The following is an 18,407-nucleotide window of genomic DNA, read 5'->3' on the forward strand; positions in this document are numbered from 1 at the left end:
GTTCTGGACTTTCAGCAACGACCAGCGATATCACAGCAGGATCCAGATCGCTGCTGTGTGTCAAACACAACGATGTCGCTATCCAGGACGCTGCAACGTCATGGATCGCTATCGTTGCAAAGTCGTTTAGTGTGAAGGTACCTTTAGTTGAGATGAATCTGTGCTGCACTTTATGTACATGTGCTACACATGTAGTGAGTGAGGCAGGGCTGTGAAGTCTGAGACCATTTTGGTGGAGTCTGTATAAAATGGACAGACTCCGACTCCTAAAATATAGAATACATTGGATACAGTAGTACAATGCAGGATGTGCGGTAAATGTTTCATAATAATTCGGGAAAGTTATGAATTGTCCTATACACATCTGTTCTGTTCCTGGTCTAAGGATCTTGGCTTTTAGTAGAGATCAATCTGTGCTGCACTTTATGCACATGCTCAGTAGTGACCAATGCTGTGGAGTGGGAACCGAGATGAATCTGTGCTGCACTTTATGCACATGCTCAGTAGTGAGGCAGTGTTGTGGAGTCGTAGTTGAGATTTATCGGTGCTGCACTTTATGTACATGCTCAGTAGTGATCAGTGCTGTGGAGTCGGGAGTCACGGAAATTGAGGAGTCGGAGGTTTGGCTTACCAACTCCACAGCCCTGTAAGCAATGTCAATTTTTTTTATTTTTACATAGACCAAGTCTTCGGCCTTTAAAATGTTAAAGATGGAACCCCTTTAGTGGATCTGAAGCCAATAAAAATAATATTTTTGCTTGACAAGAGAGGTTCAATCAGTAGACTTCGCATCACAGGGCATGAACACACAATAATGAAGCTTGAAAGTTGGCAACAAACTACATTTTACTCTTAGATGATGGATCGAATGCGTTATTGATTACAATGATTTACAATAGGAGGAGCAGATGACTGCACTGACTGTATGGTCATTCGTCATATTAGAGACTTCACTCGACAAATGGATTACAAAAGCACAAGCAGCATTGGACTTGGCAGCACAAAGTCTGGTTTTGCTCATGGGTCCAACAGCAGTAAAAGGTTATTGCATTACATGCAGAAAGCTAAAGCTGCAACAATGGCAAATGTTACCTTGTCATCCTTTATTAAACACAAAAATAAAAAAGGAAAAAAAATCTTAATTAGAAAACATCAGTAAGAAATGAAGGCACGGTACATAACACTGTACTGCACTTAAAGGAAAACCAGGTATGAACATAATCTGTAAACTCCATTCACTAGTGAACTAAACTGCTCTGTTTTCAAGGTGGAAATTACAAGTGACACTTTCTAAGCAGGAAAATTCAATGTGGAATTTATTCCAAAGAGGTGGAGTAGTGGGGATGGGAATCCACATTAGACATTCTACAGAAAAAAAGGCATAGTAGAACTTGAAAAGGACTAAAAGGACTACACTATGTTCCAAATTATTATGCAAATTACATTTTTCTCAGATTTTCCTGAAAGGTTGGGGCAAATGACAGTCAGTCTAATAAAAGTCATCACCCGTTAGAATATACATTGAATTTTATTGAGAAACCTCCTAATGATAACAGTATAATCTCCAAAATGAATAAAAACTCAAAATGCACTGTTCCAAATTATTAGGCACAGTATAATTTCTAAACATTTGATATGTTTTAAAGAACTGAAAATGCTCATTTGTGGAATTTGCGGCATTAGGAGGTCACATTCACTGAACAAAAAAGCTATTTAACTCCAAAACATCCTAACAGGCCAAGTTACATGTTAACATAGGACCCCTTCTTTGATATCACCGTCACAATTCTTGCATCCATTGAACTTGTGAGTTTTTGGAGAGTTTCTGCTTGTATTTCTTTGCGTGAAGTCAGAATTGCCTCCCAGAGCTGCTGTTTTGGTGTGAACTGCCTCCCACCCTCATAGATCTTTTGCTTGATGATACTCCAAAGGTTCTCTATAGGGTTGAGGTCAGGGGAAGATGGTGGCCACACCATGAGTTTATCTCCTTTTATGCCCATAGCAGCCAATGACTCAGAGGTATTCTTTGCAGCATCAGATGGTGCATTGTCATGCATGAAGAAGATTTTGCTCCTGAAGGCACGTTTCTCCTTTTTATACCATGGAAGAAAGTTGTCAGTCAGAAACTTTATGTACTTTGCAGAGGTCATTTTCACACCTTTAGGAACCTTAAAGGGCCCTACCAGCTGTTTCCCTATGATTCCGGCCCAAAACATGACTCCTCCACTCCTTGCTGACATCGCAGCCTTGTTGAGACATGGTGGCCATCCACTACTCCATCCATCTGGACCATCCACAGTTGCTCGACACTCATCAGTAAACAAGACTGTTGGAAAATTAGTCTTCATGTATGTCTGGGCCCACTGCAACTGTTTCTGCTTGTGAACACTGTTTAGGGGTGGCCGAATAGTAGGTTTATGCACCACAGCAAGCCTTTGAAGGATCCTACACCTTGAAGTTCGAGGGACTCCAGAGGCACCAGCAGCTTCAAATATCTGTTTGCTAGTTTGTAATGGCTTGTTAACAGCTGCTCTCTTAATCCGATGAACTTGACTGGCAAAAACCTTCCTCATTCTGCCTTTATCAGCACGAACACGTCTGTGCTCAGATTCAGCCACAAATCTCTTCACAGTATGATGATCACGCTTAAGTTTTCGGGAAATATCTATTGTTTTCATCCCTTGACCAAGGCATTGCACTATTTGATGCTTTTCAGCAACAGAGAGATCCTTTTTATTTCCCATATTGCTTGAAACCTGTGACCTGCTTAATAATGTGGAACATCATTTTTAAGTAGTTTTCCTTTAATTAGAATCACCTGGAAAACTAATTATCACATGTGTTTCAGGTTGATTTCAGTGATCCATTGAGCCCTGAGACACAATACCATCCACGAGTTTATTTGAAAAACAAAACAATTAAATCTTTACGACACTTAAATCCAATTTGCATAATAATTTGGAACACAGTGTATACTTTTAAGTAACGTTTTAGAATAAGTGTTCCTGTGTGCACATGTGGAACACTGCTATTTCAGGTCTAATCTTCTGCATTTTTCACCCATCTTTTCCTTTGCAGGCTGAATCTCTAATTTGCAATTGACTCTACACCTGGTTCTAACAGGACATTTGTTCAAAATCACAGAAGTTCTTTTTAGCTAATGATTCATAATACTGGTGCCATTGAATACACCCTCCCTTTCAAAAGGACATGAAGGGGCCATTATACGGTGAATTATTTTAAAGGGAATATGTCACCCCAAAATTGGCCTATAAGCTAAGGCCACCGGCATCAGGGGCTTATCTACAGCATTCTGTAATGCTGTAGATAAGCCCCCGATGTATCCTGAAAGATAAGAAAAACAGGTTATATTATACTCACCCAGGGGCGGTCCTGATGCGGTTCGGTCCGATGGGTGTCACGGTCCGGTCGGTGCCTCCCATCTTCATACGATGTCGTCCTCTTCTTTGCTGCCTGCCGCGGCTCCTGCGCAAGCGCAATTCTCGGCCCTGTTGAGGGCAGAGCAAAGTACTGCAGTGCGTAGGCGCCAGGAAAGGTTAGAGAGGCCCGGCGCCTGCGCCCTGCAGTACTTTATGCTGTCCTCAACAGGGCAGAAAAGTGAGCCTGCGCAGGAGCCGCGGCAGGCAGCAAAGAAGAGGACGTCATCATATGAAGATGGTAGGCGCCGGACCGCGACGCCCATCAGACCGGACCGCAGCGGGACCGCCCCTGAGTAAGTATAATCTAACTTGCTTTTCTTATCTTTCAGGTGACATCGGGGGCTTATCTACAGCATTACAGAATGTTGTAGATAAGTACCTGATGCCGGTGACCACAGCTTATGGGCAAATTCTGGGGTGACAGATTCCCTTTAAAGTAAGAGAATGCATAAATTTGCAGATTTTAAATCAAAACTGATAAAAACATTTATTTCTACATGTTAGACTATAGAGGAATACCATGACAGACTTGGATGATTGGTATGTGTAACTGACAACTATAATTATATATATATATATATATATATATATATATATATATATATATATATATATATATATATGTGTGTGTGTATATATATATATATATATATATATATATATATATATATATATATATATATATATATATATATATATATATATATATATATATATATATATATACATACATACATACATACACACATTATATATATGAGTGTTGGTGTGTGTATCAAGCCACGCCCACCCAGCATAGCCACAGGGAAAGAGCTCCTAGTCCAGGGGCACCCGACAACAGTTGTGACACACCGCTTGCCCTCACATACATTGCACACACAGCTCTGCTGCAGGGACCCTCTGATCCCATGTATTCGGGGTTACTATACTTCCCACCCCCCCCCCCCGACCCCCCCCCCCCCAGTGATGTGATACAAGACCCTGCTATGTTACACGAGCTGACACTTCTACTTCAGCACAGCCCTACGTCTGACACATCCTCCCAAGCACGTGACTGGTCACATGGTCGTGACATCATCACAGGTCCTTTAGCTGCCCAGGATCTCGCATCTACTGAGAGTTCAGGCAGAAAAGAGAGGAAAAAGCAGCAGCAGCAGGCGTTGCCATCCTCTCCGGCAGCACTGACTGCCCCTCTCCGGAGTTTCATTCTGTCTGAGCTGCTCGCTGCCGCCAATGTGCTGATTGGGACATAAAGCCCAGAAAATCTCTGGACCCAGGATTGGATATGTGCACCAGCTGCTGGCCTGGAAGGAAGAAAGAAGAAACCCACCACATACAGGCGGCGCCCCCGCTGTCAGTCTGCGCTGAAAAAGAGCAGCGACAAGAACACCAACATCATGTATGCCAGCAGGAAGGGCGCAAACCCGTACAGAAGGCGCAAGTCACACCCGTGCCCCGCTACGGGTCCCCGCAGACCTGAAAGGGGTTAACGGGAACTACATGAGAGCGGCAGAGGGCCACTGCTGGCATGGAGGGGTCCGGGCAGTGCTGGCATGGAGGGGACGGGGCAGTGCTGGCATGGAGGGGACGGGGCAGCGCTGTCTGCCCAGGGACATTGCCTGCCACTGTGTGTATATAAAAGCTGTGCTGCAGAAAAATGCTATGTATAAAGGAAGAGTGTGAGGTGCAGGAGGAATAAGGGCCCTTAACTGCCACCGTTATTTGTTATAACTAACCACAGTTAGGCTACTTTCACACTAGCGTAATGCACTGCACGTCGCAATGCGTCGTTGTGGATAAAAAACGCATCCTGCAAAGTTGCCCACAGGATGCGTTTTTTCTCCATAGACTTATTAGCGACGCAGTGCCACACGTCGCAACCGTCGTGCGACGGTTGTGCCGTGTTTTGGCGCACCGCCGGCACAAAAAAACATTACATGTAACTTTTTTTGTGCGTCGGGACTGCCATTTTCAACCGCGCATGCGCGGCCGAAACTCCGCCCCCTCCTCCCCGGACCTTGCAATGGGGCAGCGGAAGCGTCTTAAGACTGCTTCCGCTGCCCACGTCGGGCATTTTTGTCACAGTATGCGTAGGTACGTCGGGCCGACGCAGCGCGATGGCCCCGTACCGACGCTAGTGTGAAAGCAGCCTTAGTTACTATGCCCGGGCAAAGCCGGGCTCTTCAGCTAGTATACTATAATGATAAGAAGGTAAAGGAGAGGGGGAAGGTTGGAGCTGTTCACGCTTGTAGTATACATGGATCCGTTGCTTTAATTAAAAACAAGTGGGTGCCGTACCTTCTGGTGATTGAAGCGGACAGAGAAAAAAATGAGAGTGGTTTCCAGCACAACCAACTGGATAAAAACTAAGTTTATTGAAGCAAGTTAAAAGTCCATAAAAGTTAAAAACCTCAACACCGGAGGTTTTTTACTTTTATAGATTTACGGTAACTTGATTGGCTGTGCCAGAAACTACCCGCATTTTTTTTCGGTATAATTACAGTATTGTCTATTTTGGTTTTCGTGTTTATCCTGGTTAGCAGGAGAGATAAAACACAACGGTCACTTGGCCACAATTCCTTCCATAGGCTCACTGAGTAAGCGGAAGTGACGCAGCTCACCTTGTGTGGAATGGCTTCCATCTGACTCACTAGCTGCGAGCGGAGAATGAGCACTTCCTCTTTCCGCACTTCCAATTCCTCGCTGACTGAGGTCATTTGCTCTAGCAGCACTTTATATACTGGAGCTCCTGGCCCAGACGGATCTGGGGAGACTTTATCAGTGATGGTCCTCCTTAACTCATTTAAATCATTCTTCAACTTCTTGTTCTCAGACTCCAGCTCCTGACGCTGATAGTAACAGAAAGAACACAAGTGATGTGACATAAATTGGATTAAGCTGCAAGATGACCTCATTATGGACTTTTTCATTTCTTTTGACATTGCACTCAGATGGCGTCTTTTTATGGGATGAGATAGATTTTCCAATGGGAGTATTTTGAGGTACACATAACTTATTAACTTTTTTTAACTGTTTTGAAAGAGTACGGAGAAAAAAAAAAAGACAGCCATCCTGCCATGGGATATTTTGGGCCAGATTCATGAAAGCTTTTACACCAGTATTTTAATGTAAAAACCTTTGAAAAGTCTCAAAATGACACAACATGAAGCTGTGCTAAAATTTAGCGACTTTTGGTGTTCTCACGCCATTTTAGCCCAAAGTAGGTGGAGCTGGGGCAAGATGGGACGTGACGACCGATCCCCGTGAAATTAATGAAAAGCAGCAGCATTTGCTATGCCACAAACTTTATTCCAGCAAGGACTGGAGTAGGATTGGTAGTGAGGTGTAAGCCTCTTCATAAATCGGGAGTGTGAGACTCTAGAACACCTCTTCCTCAAAACCGGAGAGTACAATGCTGGTCTTAGTGAATCAGGGCCATTGTGATTTAATAGTACACAATTCACATAGCACCATGTTACCTTTATTCTATTGGTCGGTACATTCATAGCAATACTTTTGTTTTTTCTTTTTTGCTTTCACATCAGTTATCTACCAGAAAGGCAGTCAAGCTTGTTAAGGGGTTGGACAAGGACTTACAGGATACCTAAATCCATGGGGGAAAAAATGCCCTTGGAATAGCCTAGTAGGCATATAGCCTTGGCAGGTTGGAGGCCATTGTTAGACCTCCAGCTGGCCACCACTCCGAGCTCTGCGATCACATCACTTGGCACTGATCGGCAGAGGAAACACTCCCCATCCATCACACACCTTAGATGCAGCAGTCGCTATTGACCACTGCATTTGAGGGGCAATACTGGGATCAGTTAATTCTGTATTGGGAAGTAGTAGGGTTGTGTACTTCAGCCCCGCTTCTGACGTCATAGGCGCACTGACAAGAGGCTGAAGATCACCATGATAATAGTAATCTATGTTATGGTACGGGAATAAACTGCCAACCAATGGCTTGTCAATTGGTTATTATACAAATCATATTGTGCACAGTAAATTCTAAGATTTCATTGTAATGTTTTACGCCAAATAGAGCTGGTGTGAATTCATTCACACGTCCCATCCACGGTTCTTCTTTTGATTAGAGACACTGGCGCAATGTCATCGTTGTGGCGTGATGCACATGTGAAGTCGCGCCAGGCCAGCTAATCAAAGGAAGAGTCACGGTTGCCAGAAGTTACGAGGCGCTTCTGCTGCTCCCATGCCACAGCCATACACCACTGTTGTGGCTGATGTAATGGGAACTGCAAATCGATTAGCACCTACTTTAAAGCCAATGTCTGTTTAGTTGCTACTCAAGAAGCCACTATGTGGATTTTATAGTAATTTCTATCAACATGGTCAATGGTAAGTGGTGGAAAACACCATATATCTGTGTAGTATACAGTATCCCTTCTGTTACCTTGAGAGACTCGTACTCCAGTTCTGTGCCTCGGACTGGTGATTTGGCTTCCTCCTAGAAAAAAAAATATAAGAATAGATTTGTATGAATTTAACGGTTAGAAACTTTTCAATTCTTTTGTTAGCCATGCAAAAGGCAGCCAGATACACTTCAGTCAATAGCAATCTCCACGCTTTCTTGTGCTTTTCAGGCATGTTTATTGTAACAGATAAGAGTGGGATCAGACTCTGCTAGACACCTCTGGCAAAACTCATCTCCAAGGTGAACAAAGGACAGGAGATACAGAAATGTCACATATTGAAACACTAAGGCCATGTGCACACGTTCAGGATTTTTCGCGTTTTTTTGCTATAAAAACGTGATAAAAACGCTTACATATGCCTCCTATTATTTACAGGGTATTCCGCATTTTTTGTGCAAATGTTGCAAATTTTGTGCAAATGTCGCGGAAAAAAAAGCAACATGTTCATTAAAAATGCGGAATTGCGGGGATTCCGCACACCTAGGAGTGCATTGATCTGCTTACTTCCAGATATTAATAAAAAATAGTCCTATACTCACCCACTGATGGCCCCCGAAGTGTTCCCGCCTCTCCGGTGCATGCTCTCTCTTCGGTTCCTATAGATGGTGTGGTTCAGGACCTGTGATGACGTCACAGTCTTGTGATTGGTCGCGTGACCGCTCATGTGACTCACGTGACCAATCACAAGCCGCGACATCATCACAGGTCCTGAACCACACCGGCATCTATAGGAACGGACGCCGCTGGGGAGATCGTCTGAGTGAGTATAACCATTTTTTTTTTTTTTTTATTATTTTTAAACATTCTGTCTTTTACTATAACAAGTTGGTCACACTTGTCAAACAGTATGTTTGACAAGTGTGACCAACTTGTCAGTCAGTTTTCCAAGCGATGCTACAGATCGCTTGGAAAACTTTAGCATTCTGCAAGCTAATTACGCTTGCAGAATGCTAAAAAAACGCGAAAAAAACAGGAAAAAAACGCAAAAAAAAAAAATTTCTGCAAGAAATCTGGACGTGTGCACATACCCTGAATCCCCCAAAGGCATGAGATTGTGTGCAATTCCCAGATAATTCAGTGGCATCCTATGATTGAATAGGAGTTGGGCTGCAGTTCTCTCTGGTTCTGCACTAAACAGTGTACGGAGCTCTGCACATTATTTACATCCAGCCACCACCAGAGCTGAACAGTGGGGGTGCCGGGGGTTGGACCGCCACCGATATGACACTATCTGATAGATAGTGGACTACGCTGTTAATAATAATAAAACCATAAGTGTTCTAGTAAATAAAAGTACCTGGCTCTTTGCTTTATTGATTAACTCTTCCTTTCTATCCAAATCGTCCTGCATTATTTGTTTCTCTTGTTCCAATTCTTTAACACGTTTCTGAAGCTTGAGGAATAAGGACATGTCCAGAGGGGCTTTCTTATCAGCTGGCTCCTGGGGAATGACAAAAGTAAAGGACACATTTGTCCTATTAAACCACCTTATACAGCACATCCATCACACTAAACTATCCATACACATGCAAGCTCAAATTGACTGAGCATGCATATATTCTAAACAGAAGGAGACGCCTCATACACCGACAGCCAGAGGACTCAAAAAATATGTTGAAATTCAACATACTCTGTTCTTCTTCAGCAGATGCTAAAGGAAATGTAGCCAAACATCTAATACACAACAGAAGTCAGCCAGTTTAACCAAAATTGGTACATGGCCATCTGAAGATTTTGTCGTGAAAAAGTGACATTTCTGTATAAAATAATTGTTTTACATGGTTTATAGCTGGATTAGAGGTGAAGCTTGTTACATTGATCTCTATGGAAAAGCATTTGGTGACTGTGGTGAATAGTCATGGTCCAACTTTACGTCACACAGACAGAATAATGTGCGCCTGTAAAGAAACATGAGCAGTGATCAGCATTACATGGTGGTCATTGTAGTGAATGACCGTCTAGGGTTGGCGCGACTGTGCCTGCTGTTTGCTCTTCTCATTTTGCAATGACACCACCAGCTTATTCCTAGGCTTATCTTCACCGGGACACCAAGTCCTGCTCATTTTAGTCTTACCTCATTCCGGTATGGGAAGTCTTCCGACTCCGTGATTTCTGAACTGAAGGTGTATTCAGACTCATTGCTGCTGTGTGTGGAGTCCGTCCTCTTGCGGCCGGGCTTCGGAAGGCTCTGCAGTATGAACGGTAACATCAGAGCAGCTTACTAATCTCTTCTATATTCTGCTATACTCATACCTCGCCAACCTACCATGGTGCTCATTTCTTCTTTAATGTCATCATACCGCTCCTCCAAGCGACTGAACTCATTGAGCAGATTCTGATATCTCAGCCTCTCATCATTCAGCTCAAGTTCAAGCTCCTTTGTTTCTTGTAACAATCTTTTCTCCATTTCCTCTAGCAAATGCAAGAAAAAAGAAAACCAGACTAGATTAACAAGACATCCATTTCTGAACTACTTTTAGTTAGTGAAATGTAGTGTGTAGAGGAATACCCGAACATACTATCATTAACTAATTTGTTACATTTCTACATGAAATCTAACATGACAGAGCAGAGATTGTAAGAAGGCAAAACCATGGTTACTTCAATCAGCTTTAAGCAAAGGTTTGCAACAATTTATAAACTTAGGTCGCCAATACACATTAGATTAATGTGTGCTGAAGTCGCCGGTATCAATGGGTTTGGCCGACCGTCTAACGTGTATGGGGGTGCCGGACGACTGATGGTCCAGAGAGTTGTTGATTGTGCATGTACGACTTCAGATGGTTGAGCTCTTTGTTCACCTGGAGATAAGATGCTGGGGCTGACATGTCAGCGGATGGCTCTCTCAAAGAGAACACTGGAGGCTGGGCCGGACTGGCCATCTGGCAATTCTGGCAAATGCCAGAAGGACCAGTCTGGTTGTGGGCCACCTTGTTTGCTACGTTGTTAGCAGAATCTGTGTTTCAAGACATTCATACTACTAAGAGTTGTGACGCAGCACAAAGTCGCTGACTTCGTCACTTACCCTAGCAGGCCACAGGTATCATTAGACATATTGGTCTTGTAGTAAATCTTCCTTTCCTCCATCCAGGGTAATATTAGTAATATATCCCATCTGATGCTTGGGGGCGGAGATCATGTGGGCCTGTGTGATTTCAAATGCCAGGGCTGAATTTCAGTCAAGGTCTGTACCTGACTGGAGGGCTCGGCCAGAGGAGCACTCCTATGTACGGGAGAGCTGGCCAAGTTGGCTATCGACCACACGATGGGCCAATGCATTGTTCAGCCGACAGCAATCTAATGTGTATGGCCGGCTTTAGAGAGCCGCTATTTGTAAGTGGAGTAATTCCTGGATTGCATTGAGTACCATTCATATGATTGGCTTCCATGTAATACTACTTTTTTCCTGCCGAGGCGCTATAGAAATGGCTAAATTCCGATTCTCCTAGCCAGGGGTGTGGAAAGTGGTATGGCTTAATTTTAATAGGTTTTTTCACCAATGAGATAACAGCTTTAAGGTGACGAAACAGTGATATGTGTGCATTAGGAAGCGGAAATGTTTGAACGATTATTATCAGCACATACCGGTCATTCGTTTGGCTTGCTCTTGGATTATGAGATTCAGCTCTTCCTTTTCTGCTTTCAACAATGCGTTCTGTTCTTTGAGTTCTGACAACAGCTGCAAAATAAAGCAAGAAAAGCAAAACTGTTATCTTTGTCCTCAGAAGACTATGGTGGGAAAGCTACAAACTAAGGTAAGATCCATCCAATGTAGGTGAAATATACCAGCAGAGCATGAGCTGTTGGACTGTGGGAACAAGAACTTATACTCCTATGGGTAAAAACGAAAAATGCGACAAGACATTGACTCTGCTGTTCATCCATGAAATTATTATTGTATGTGCTTCAACAAAGTGGACCAGAAACGGGCTCTACTCTGTACATAAAGCACTAAGATTGCTCTGTCTTGGGCTAATCATCCTTCATTTTCACAAAAAAGCAACATATAAGCAAGTTGCTTGCTTTCAGTGTAGCATCATGATGTCAAGCATTTATTTTTTGGGGGGAACAAAAAGCAGTCTTCTTCCCAGTCTGCTCATTAAAGTCAGCACCATACAGCATTATACATAAAGGGGTTTATCCTCAGGTTAAATGATAATCGCTCAGGGTTTGGCTGCGGAGACACCAGCCAGTCCCAGTTCATCTGAAGAACAGGGGACTTTAAAGAAGCAATCATATTATATAGCACTGTGTATTTACAATTGCTCATTTTGCCTTTGTTTCCAGTTATTTCTTCTCTTTTACTTTAGGTCTATGACATAACGTGATTAAAATCTGACCAGCTAAATCCTTCTAAGATCTATGTAGAAACAGGAGGTACATTTTCCCTGCATGACCCATAAGTCACTGCAAAAGTCCTTGGCAAGGGGAAGAAAGGAGAAGGTGGGTCAGGAGCTGAAGAGGGGAATATTTTATGCAGGAAAAATAGACTGTTTCTCCATAGAGCAAAGAAAACAGAAGAATTATCTGGGTAGAAAGGCAAAATTAGCAATTTCTAAGTACACAGTGCCATATAATAGGATGACTACAATATATCAAGAGGATAAAAACTTTGATGGGAGTGCTTCTTTAAGTGCCCTGTGTGAATGTCATGGTAGTAAGCACCACGTCACAGATATCGGGATCGATATGGGTTAGTGGTTATGATAACATGTTGACAAGGGATGCATGTTGTTTTTGGGACATCCCATTTTCTATATGTTCCAAAATATGCTTATAGAGCTAGATGGTAGTATTTTTCCGTCTTTTCCAAAAAATAAAACATATAAGATATTATCTATTTTTCATAATTTCCAATGCTGATAATTCTTTATTTGGTGTCCTTTTTCTATAGCTCCTCTAGTACATACCTTCTCCGTTTCAGTCTTGTATTGGTTGGCGACCTCCTCGATCATCTTCTTATCATTCTGCGTTTCTTGAAGCTCTTTCCTAAGCCTGGCTAACTCATCCTGCAGGCTAATCACTCGGTTTGTGGCATTTTTCGCCTCCTCTTCAAACTTTTTCAGGCGGTTGACATCACTTCGGAGCTTCTCTTTCTCAGTACTGTAGGTCACCTCTAGGTGCGTCAGTCTCTCCAGCAAGGACTTGTTGTCTTTATGCTGAAAACACATAAGAGATCGAATGATCCCAGCAAATAGCAAGAGACAGATGGCCAGACAGAGAATGTGGTGTAGTGTCTGGCCATATCACTGCCATACACTGTAGTGTTACCTGTTCATCAATTCTACGTTGCAGCTGAATGATCTTATTTTCCATGCCAAAGTTGAGTTTCTTGTAATGTTCGACGGAGCGAGCTTCAATTTTCAATTTCTTCAGCTCCCTCTTGGCCATCATCCGGCGGTAGCAGGACTGCAGGTAGACAATGGCTGTCATGCTTCTCTTGTAAGCCTTACGTGCCAACCAGCCGCGGGCGTGCTTCTGAATGATGGTGGCTTTGTGTATCCGCAGCATCTGGAGGTTGATGGAGACAGTTATTAGTGATTTTGTACATATCTCAATATTAAGTAATGGTAAACTGATGAACAGAGAACTAGTCTGAACTGGTGCATAACCAAAAACAACTTACATAGCAAATGGATAAACGGCTGCACTCAACTGTGCTAAAGCAAGGGAATGTGTAGTACATGAAATGTGAATAGCATAATGGCTTGTGAAATCTATGAAAAAACACATGAGATGCTTAGCACAAAATTTGGCTAAAAAATGTGAGCCCATCCATCAACGTCAAGGTAATCTCATGAATCGGATGGGTCCCTGACCTAACTGCCTAGTAGTGTGAACACTTACCTCTGGCTAATAACATGGTAAAGCCTGCATTTATAGGAAGGTCGGAACCAACTGTGTTTGGATGTAATTAAAATCAAAGCATGGTGAAGGGTGGGGTGTTCAAGTCAGAAAAAATAGTACATAGTAAATATAGGTAAACTGACTGAACAGCAATCTAGTCTGAACTGGTGCATAACCAAAAAAGACTTATATAGCAAATAGATAAATAGCTGCAATATCTCAATATTGACACCTTATAATTGCGCAAAATAGTGAAGTCATTACACAAGAAGTGTGTTCTGTTGCGTTCACGTTCATATTGCGCTTTTGTTGCTACAATCTTGATAAAAAAATGCAACCTTTTACTAACATTTTCAATGAGAGCAGAAAAAATGTTGTGGTTTTACCATCAGCAAGTAAGAAGCACATAATGTGAACGCAGCCTTAAAGGGGTATTCCAATCTGATAAAGAGAAAGCATAAAATAGAAATAAAATCAATCTACCAATCAAAATGACTGGGGCCCTTTTAGATCCTAAGAAAGAAGGCGCTTTTGCATTACATTGCCTCCTATGTTTCTTCTACATGGCTACACTTTCGGTAACCTGCCTGCTCAGGGAACTGCAGCCATCCCATTCACTTCAATGGGGTTGGCTGGGGCACATTGAAGAGGATAGATACATTTCTACATTGGTGCTGCACTCCCTTCATTCTCAGGATCGGTGGGGATCACAGAGGTTGAATACGCCTTCAGGCATGCCATGACCACTGAACAATAGACGGCTGCTTGCACGGTCACTGTTGGCTGCCCTTACCTGCTGGTACCTCTTTCTGGCTGCATAACCCCGAAGATATGTCTGGAGTGAAAGTGTGACCGACTGTATACGCCGATACTTCTGGCGAATAACATACATTCTCCGGTACTTCTGAATAACAATTGCTGCTCTGGTCCTGCGCAGGAACTGGGTATAGCTGTATGGACAATTCAGATGGTTAAAGCACCCTCATAATTCATATAACACAATGGTACAGCTCTTAAGGGAAAATACCATAATATGGAGACTCGGTATACACGTACCATCTTGCCTGGTACCCTCGAACGTATCTTTGAATGCAGATAGCGGCCTTCTTCATACGCAAGTATTTCTTCCTTAAAAGCCAACCACGTATGGTCTTCTGGATGCGGATGCAGGCCATTCTCAACTTGTCAGCTCTTATTTTCTCCAGATAGGCCACTTGCCCAGCACGAAAGAAAATTTTTGTTTTCCCAAATTGATATTTATCTTGGTCCTGTTTTCATTGAAAAAAATGCATTATATGAATATAGTTATCTATACAATAGCTTGTGTCATGCAGATGTCCATGTGGCATGTACGTGTTGTTGTATCAGGTTTTTTCACTGCTATTTAAATCTATGGGGCTGTATGCAAGCCGGGTTTTTTCATGGACTGACTGTCCGTGCAAAACTCACAGAAACATGTTCCGTTTTTTTTCCCTGGATCACGGATGAAAAATGCCAATACAATTCTATAAGTCTGTGACAAACACGTACAGCACTGTGCTCTGTGCGGCCGCTCAGAGAGAAAAGCCAGTGCTTCTGCCCGATGAGCGCTGAAGGTCTGCGAGCTTCAGAGTGGCTTTTTGTGCAATCAGGAGGGATCTCAGGAAGCGAACCCACATTGATCTGTAGGACATCTTAGGTAGTACTTATTTAAAAAAAAAAAAATTATCTAAATGACAGGTGAGAGAAGGTCATTTTAACCAAGGATCCATTCTGCCCAGCTGAAAAAAGTCTCTATTATTACAATAAAATGGGCACACGTTTTAGTATTTGGTTTATATAAAAAGAAAGTGTATTTCAGCTATCTTACTGTACTATTAGGCTCTGCTCAGAACTAGCTTATCCTTCACATTCACCATATATGACAGGAGCTTACTGTAGCCATCGGCCTCCATGTACCCAACACACGCCAAATCCATATCCTTTGACATAGGACAGCTTTCATAATACTTTTCGTTATATAGTGCCGCCATATTCCGGAGAACTTCATAGCCTTCAGTGTAACATACCAGAATGAGCTTCTCCAACACATTCTTGCAGGTTTGTCTACGGTCACTAAGGACATCTTTTTGCTTCATAAGAACCCGGTATCGACTGAAGAACTCTTGGTAGGTCCACCTAACACAAAGCAGGAGAAGACATGTACATTCCTGTAAGCCAGTGATATTAATGTCTAATAACTAGTGATGAGCGAATATACTCGTTACTCGAGGTTTCCCGAGCACGCTCGGGTGACCTCCGAGTATTTTTTAGTGCTCGGAGATTTAGTTTTTATTGCCGCAGATGAATGATTTACATCTGTTAGCCAGCATACGTACATGTGTGGATTCCCTAGCAACCAGGCAACCCCCACATGTACTAAACTAAATCTCCGAGCACTAAAAAATACTCGGAGGACCCCCGAGCATGCTCGAGAAATCTCGCATAATGAGTATATTCACTCATTGCTACTAATAACGAACACTTGTACACCAGATTCTGGGAGCAGGAGTTCATGCATGATATCCAAAGAAAAATACAGTGCATTTTTTACACATATAGTATTGTTTTATGGCAATCTTAAGTACAGTTTCAAAAAGAGGATTTGTCACATTTCACAATATTGCATACATTATTGGAAACATCTTTTAGACCCAGTGAAGCCGGTGTACATACTTTGAAAATCAATGTTCACTAATCGGACAACCCTTTCTCAATCACTATGTCCTGCCAAGTAAAATAATTAAAAAACTGTGCTCATCTAGGGTGCCATTCCAGCGGTGTCGGCACTGGCTATAACCAGAGCTGGCATGACAATGTCACACGATTCCTGCAGCCAATCAGGGGACACTTCATTGTCCCCTTCCTGCAAACAAATCAGACATCTGGAGGAAATGAGAGAGCAGCTGCAGATCTGACTTCTTCTGTCAGTTACGGCCAGAGAAGGGGAGAATGAAGCGGCCGCTGATTGGTCACAGGGATTGTGTGACATAATGTCATGAGAGCCCCGGGAGAGACAGTGGTGACACAGTTATAACAGTGCTGGCACCAAAGGAGAACTCTGGCTGTTATTATTTTACTTGGGGAAACATTGGGATTGAGAAGAAGTCGTCCGAGTATTAAACAACCCTTTTAAAATAAAATATTACATTTGAAATATAAAAATAAAGCACAATTCTCCCATTTTTTTTTTTACTGCCTTTACTGCATGGTATCACAATTCTTCAAATAAGTATGATTAGCGAACTTAAAATTTTTTTTTTTACAGATTTTTATGTTTTTTATGGACAACACGTGCAACCACTTACCTAGATGGGAATCCTGCAGCGCTGATCCTTATAGTTTCTAACACACCACAAGCTCTGAGCTGCTGGACGGCGCGTTTTGAGTCAAACCTTATAAAGAAAAACACAATCAGAGCACGATGGCAAAGATCTTGAGGAACTCCTTGATGTCCATAGAAGTTCATGCTTTGTCCGATCTGCACTGCATCTAGGGTTGTCTACGTTTGCAATTCAGTTTAATTAAAAATGTTTCCCTGTTTGGCTTTTCCAGACTCTGTTTCCTTACACATTCAACATTGATGTCTGTGGTTATAAATCATCTGAGAGAACCTGAGTAAAAGACAGATTGAGTTAAAAACTCCCCATCACACCATCATGGTGCCCCTAATAACTGATGCTCCGTTAACTCTTTCTGCAGTCAGAAATAGACAATGCAACACAGACACCTCTTACTTTAATGCATGTAATTGGAGCTAAAAATCATTTTTACTATTGGGTTTCATTAAAAATGTTGCCCTATACTGCTGACTGCAGAATGTTAACTGAGAATCCATCAGTCAGCCCTCCGATAGTCCGAAGGAGACAGTGGAATTCTTATATCTGTCTTTCTGAGCTCCTCTCAGCCGATTTATGGCCACAGAGCCTGTAAAAGCCTAATGGTAAAACATTTTTAATTAAACCGAAAGGCAAAAAAATAATTTTTAGCCCTAAACACATGGATTTAAGTAAGAAAACAAGTCCTTAAAGGGAGCCCACTCCTGGGTCAGATCTACTAGATTTTATGTGTCTCCATCACTCAATATCTTCTTTATGATTAGATCTTGTGAGTGGTGACTGGCTACTATGTGAACCTTTGCTCCTAATCACTGTATTGTATGAGCTGGACGTTCACATCAAGAATTTATTATATTATATTACATTTTAGTTACTTAGCAGACATTATCTGCACATTTACAAAAATATTATAAATGCATATGGAGCCATCAGATCCCTTCTTCTGGGCGGACATACCATTGGTGCAACATGTGCAGCTGCAGAGGGGCCTAAGAGGTTCGGGGTCCACCTCCACCTCCAAAGCAGAAGCAATTGAGGATTATGAGGAGTTATTGGACTGCAAATAGGTCATATACATTTCAGACATAGGGGGCCCTGTTTCGGCATAGGGGCCACCCCTGTCCTGGCATAGGGGCCACCCCTGTCCTGGCATAGGGGCCACCCCTGTCCTGGCATAGGGGCCACCCCTGTCCTGGCATAGGGGCCATCCCTATCTCTTCTGTTACATATTAAATACAATGGTGATCTGAATGTACAGCAGCTGTCACCAGAAGACTGCAAAGAGCTATTAATGCAATTGGTTTAGTATTGAGCCAGTTGTAAAATGTCAG

At 42.5% G+C, this 18,407-nt stretch overlaps 1 protein-coding gene across 1 annotated transcript in view; it reads right to left on the reverse strand.

Annotated features, from left to right (window-relative positions):
• The window catches only part of MYO5A (myosin VA), a 254,256-nt gene that overhangs the window by 35,184 nt on the left and 200,665 nt on the right, over window positions 1–18,407 (reverse strand). Inside the window, exons 26-29 of the mRNA XM_077263766.1 lie at window positions 9,948–10,061; window positions 9,171–9,314; window positions 7,852–7,905; window positions 6,062–6,289 (exon numbers count right to left, since the gene is read on the reverse strand). Of these exons, the coding sequence (XP_077119881.1) occupies window positions 6,062–6,289; window positions 7,852–7,905; window positions 9,171–9,314; window positions 9,948–10,061 (540 nt within the window). The remainder of the gene's footprint in view (window positions 1–6,061; window positions 6,290–7,851; window positions 7,906–9,170; window positions 9,315–9,947; window positions 10,062–18,407) is intronic.

The sequence above is a fragment of the Ranitomeya variabilis genome, chromosome 5 (genome assembly GCF_051348905.1).
Source record: "Ranitomeya variabilis isolate aRanVar5 chromosome 5, aRanVar5.hap1, whole genome shotgun sequence".
Lineage (NCBI taxonomy): Eukaryota > Metazoa > Chordata > Amphibia > Anura > Dendrobatidae > Ranitomeya > Ranitomeya variabilis.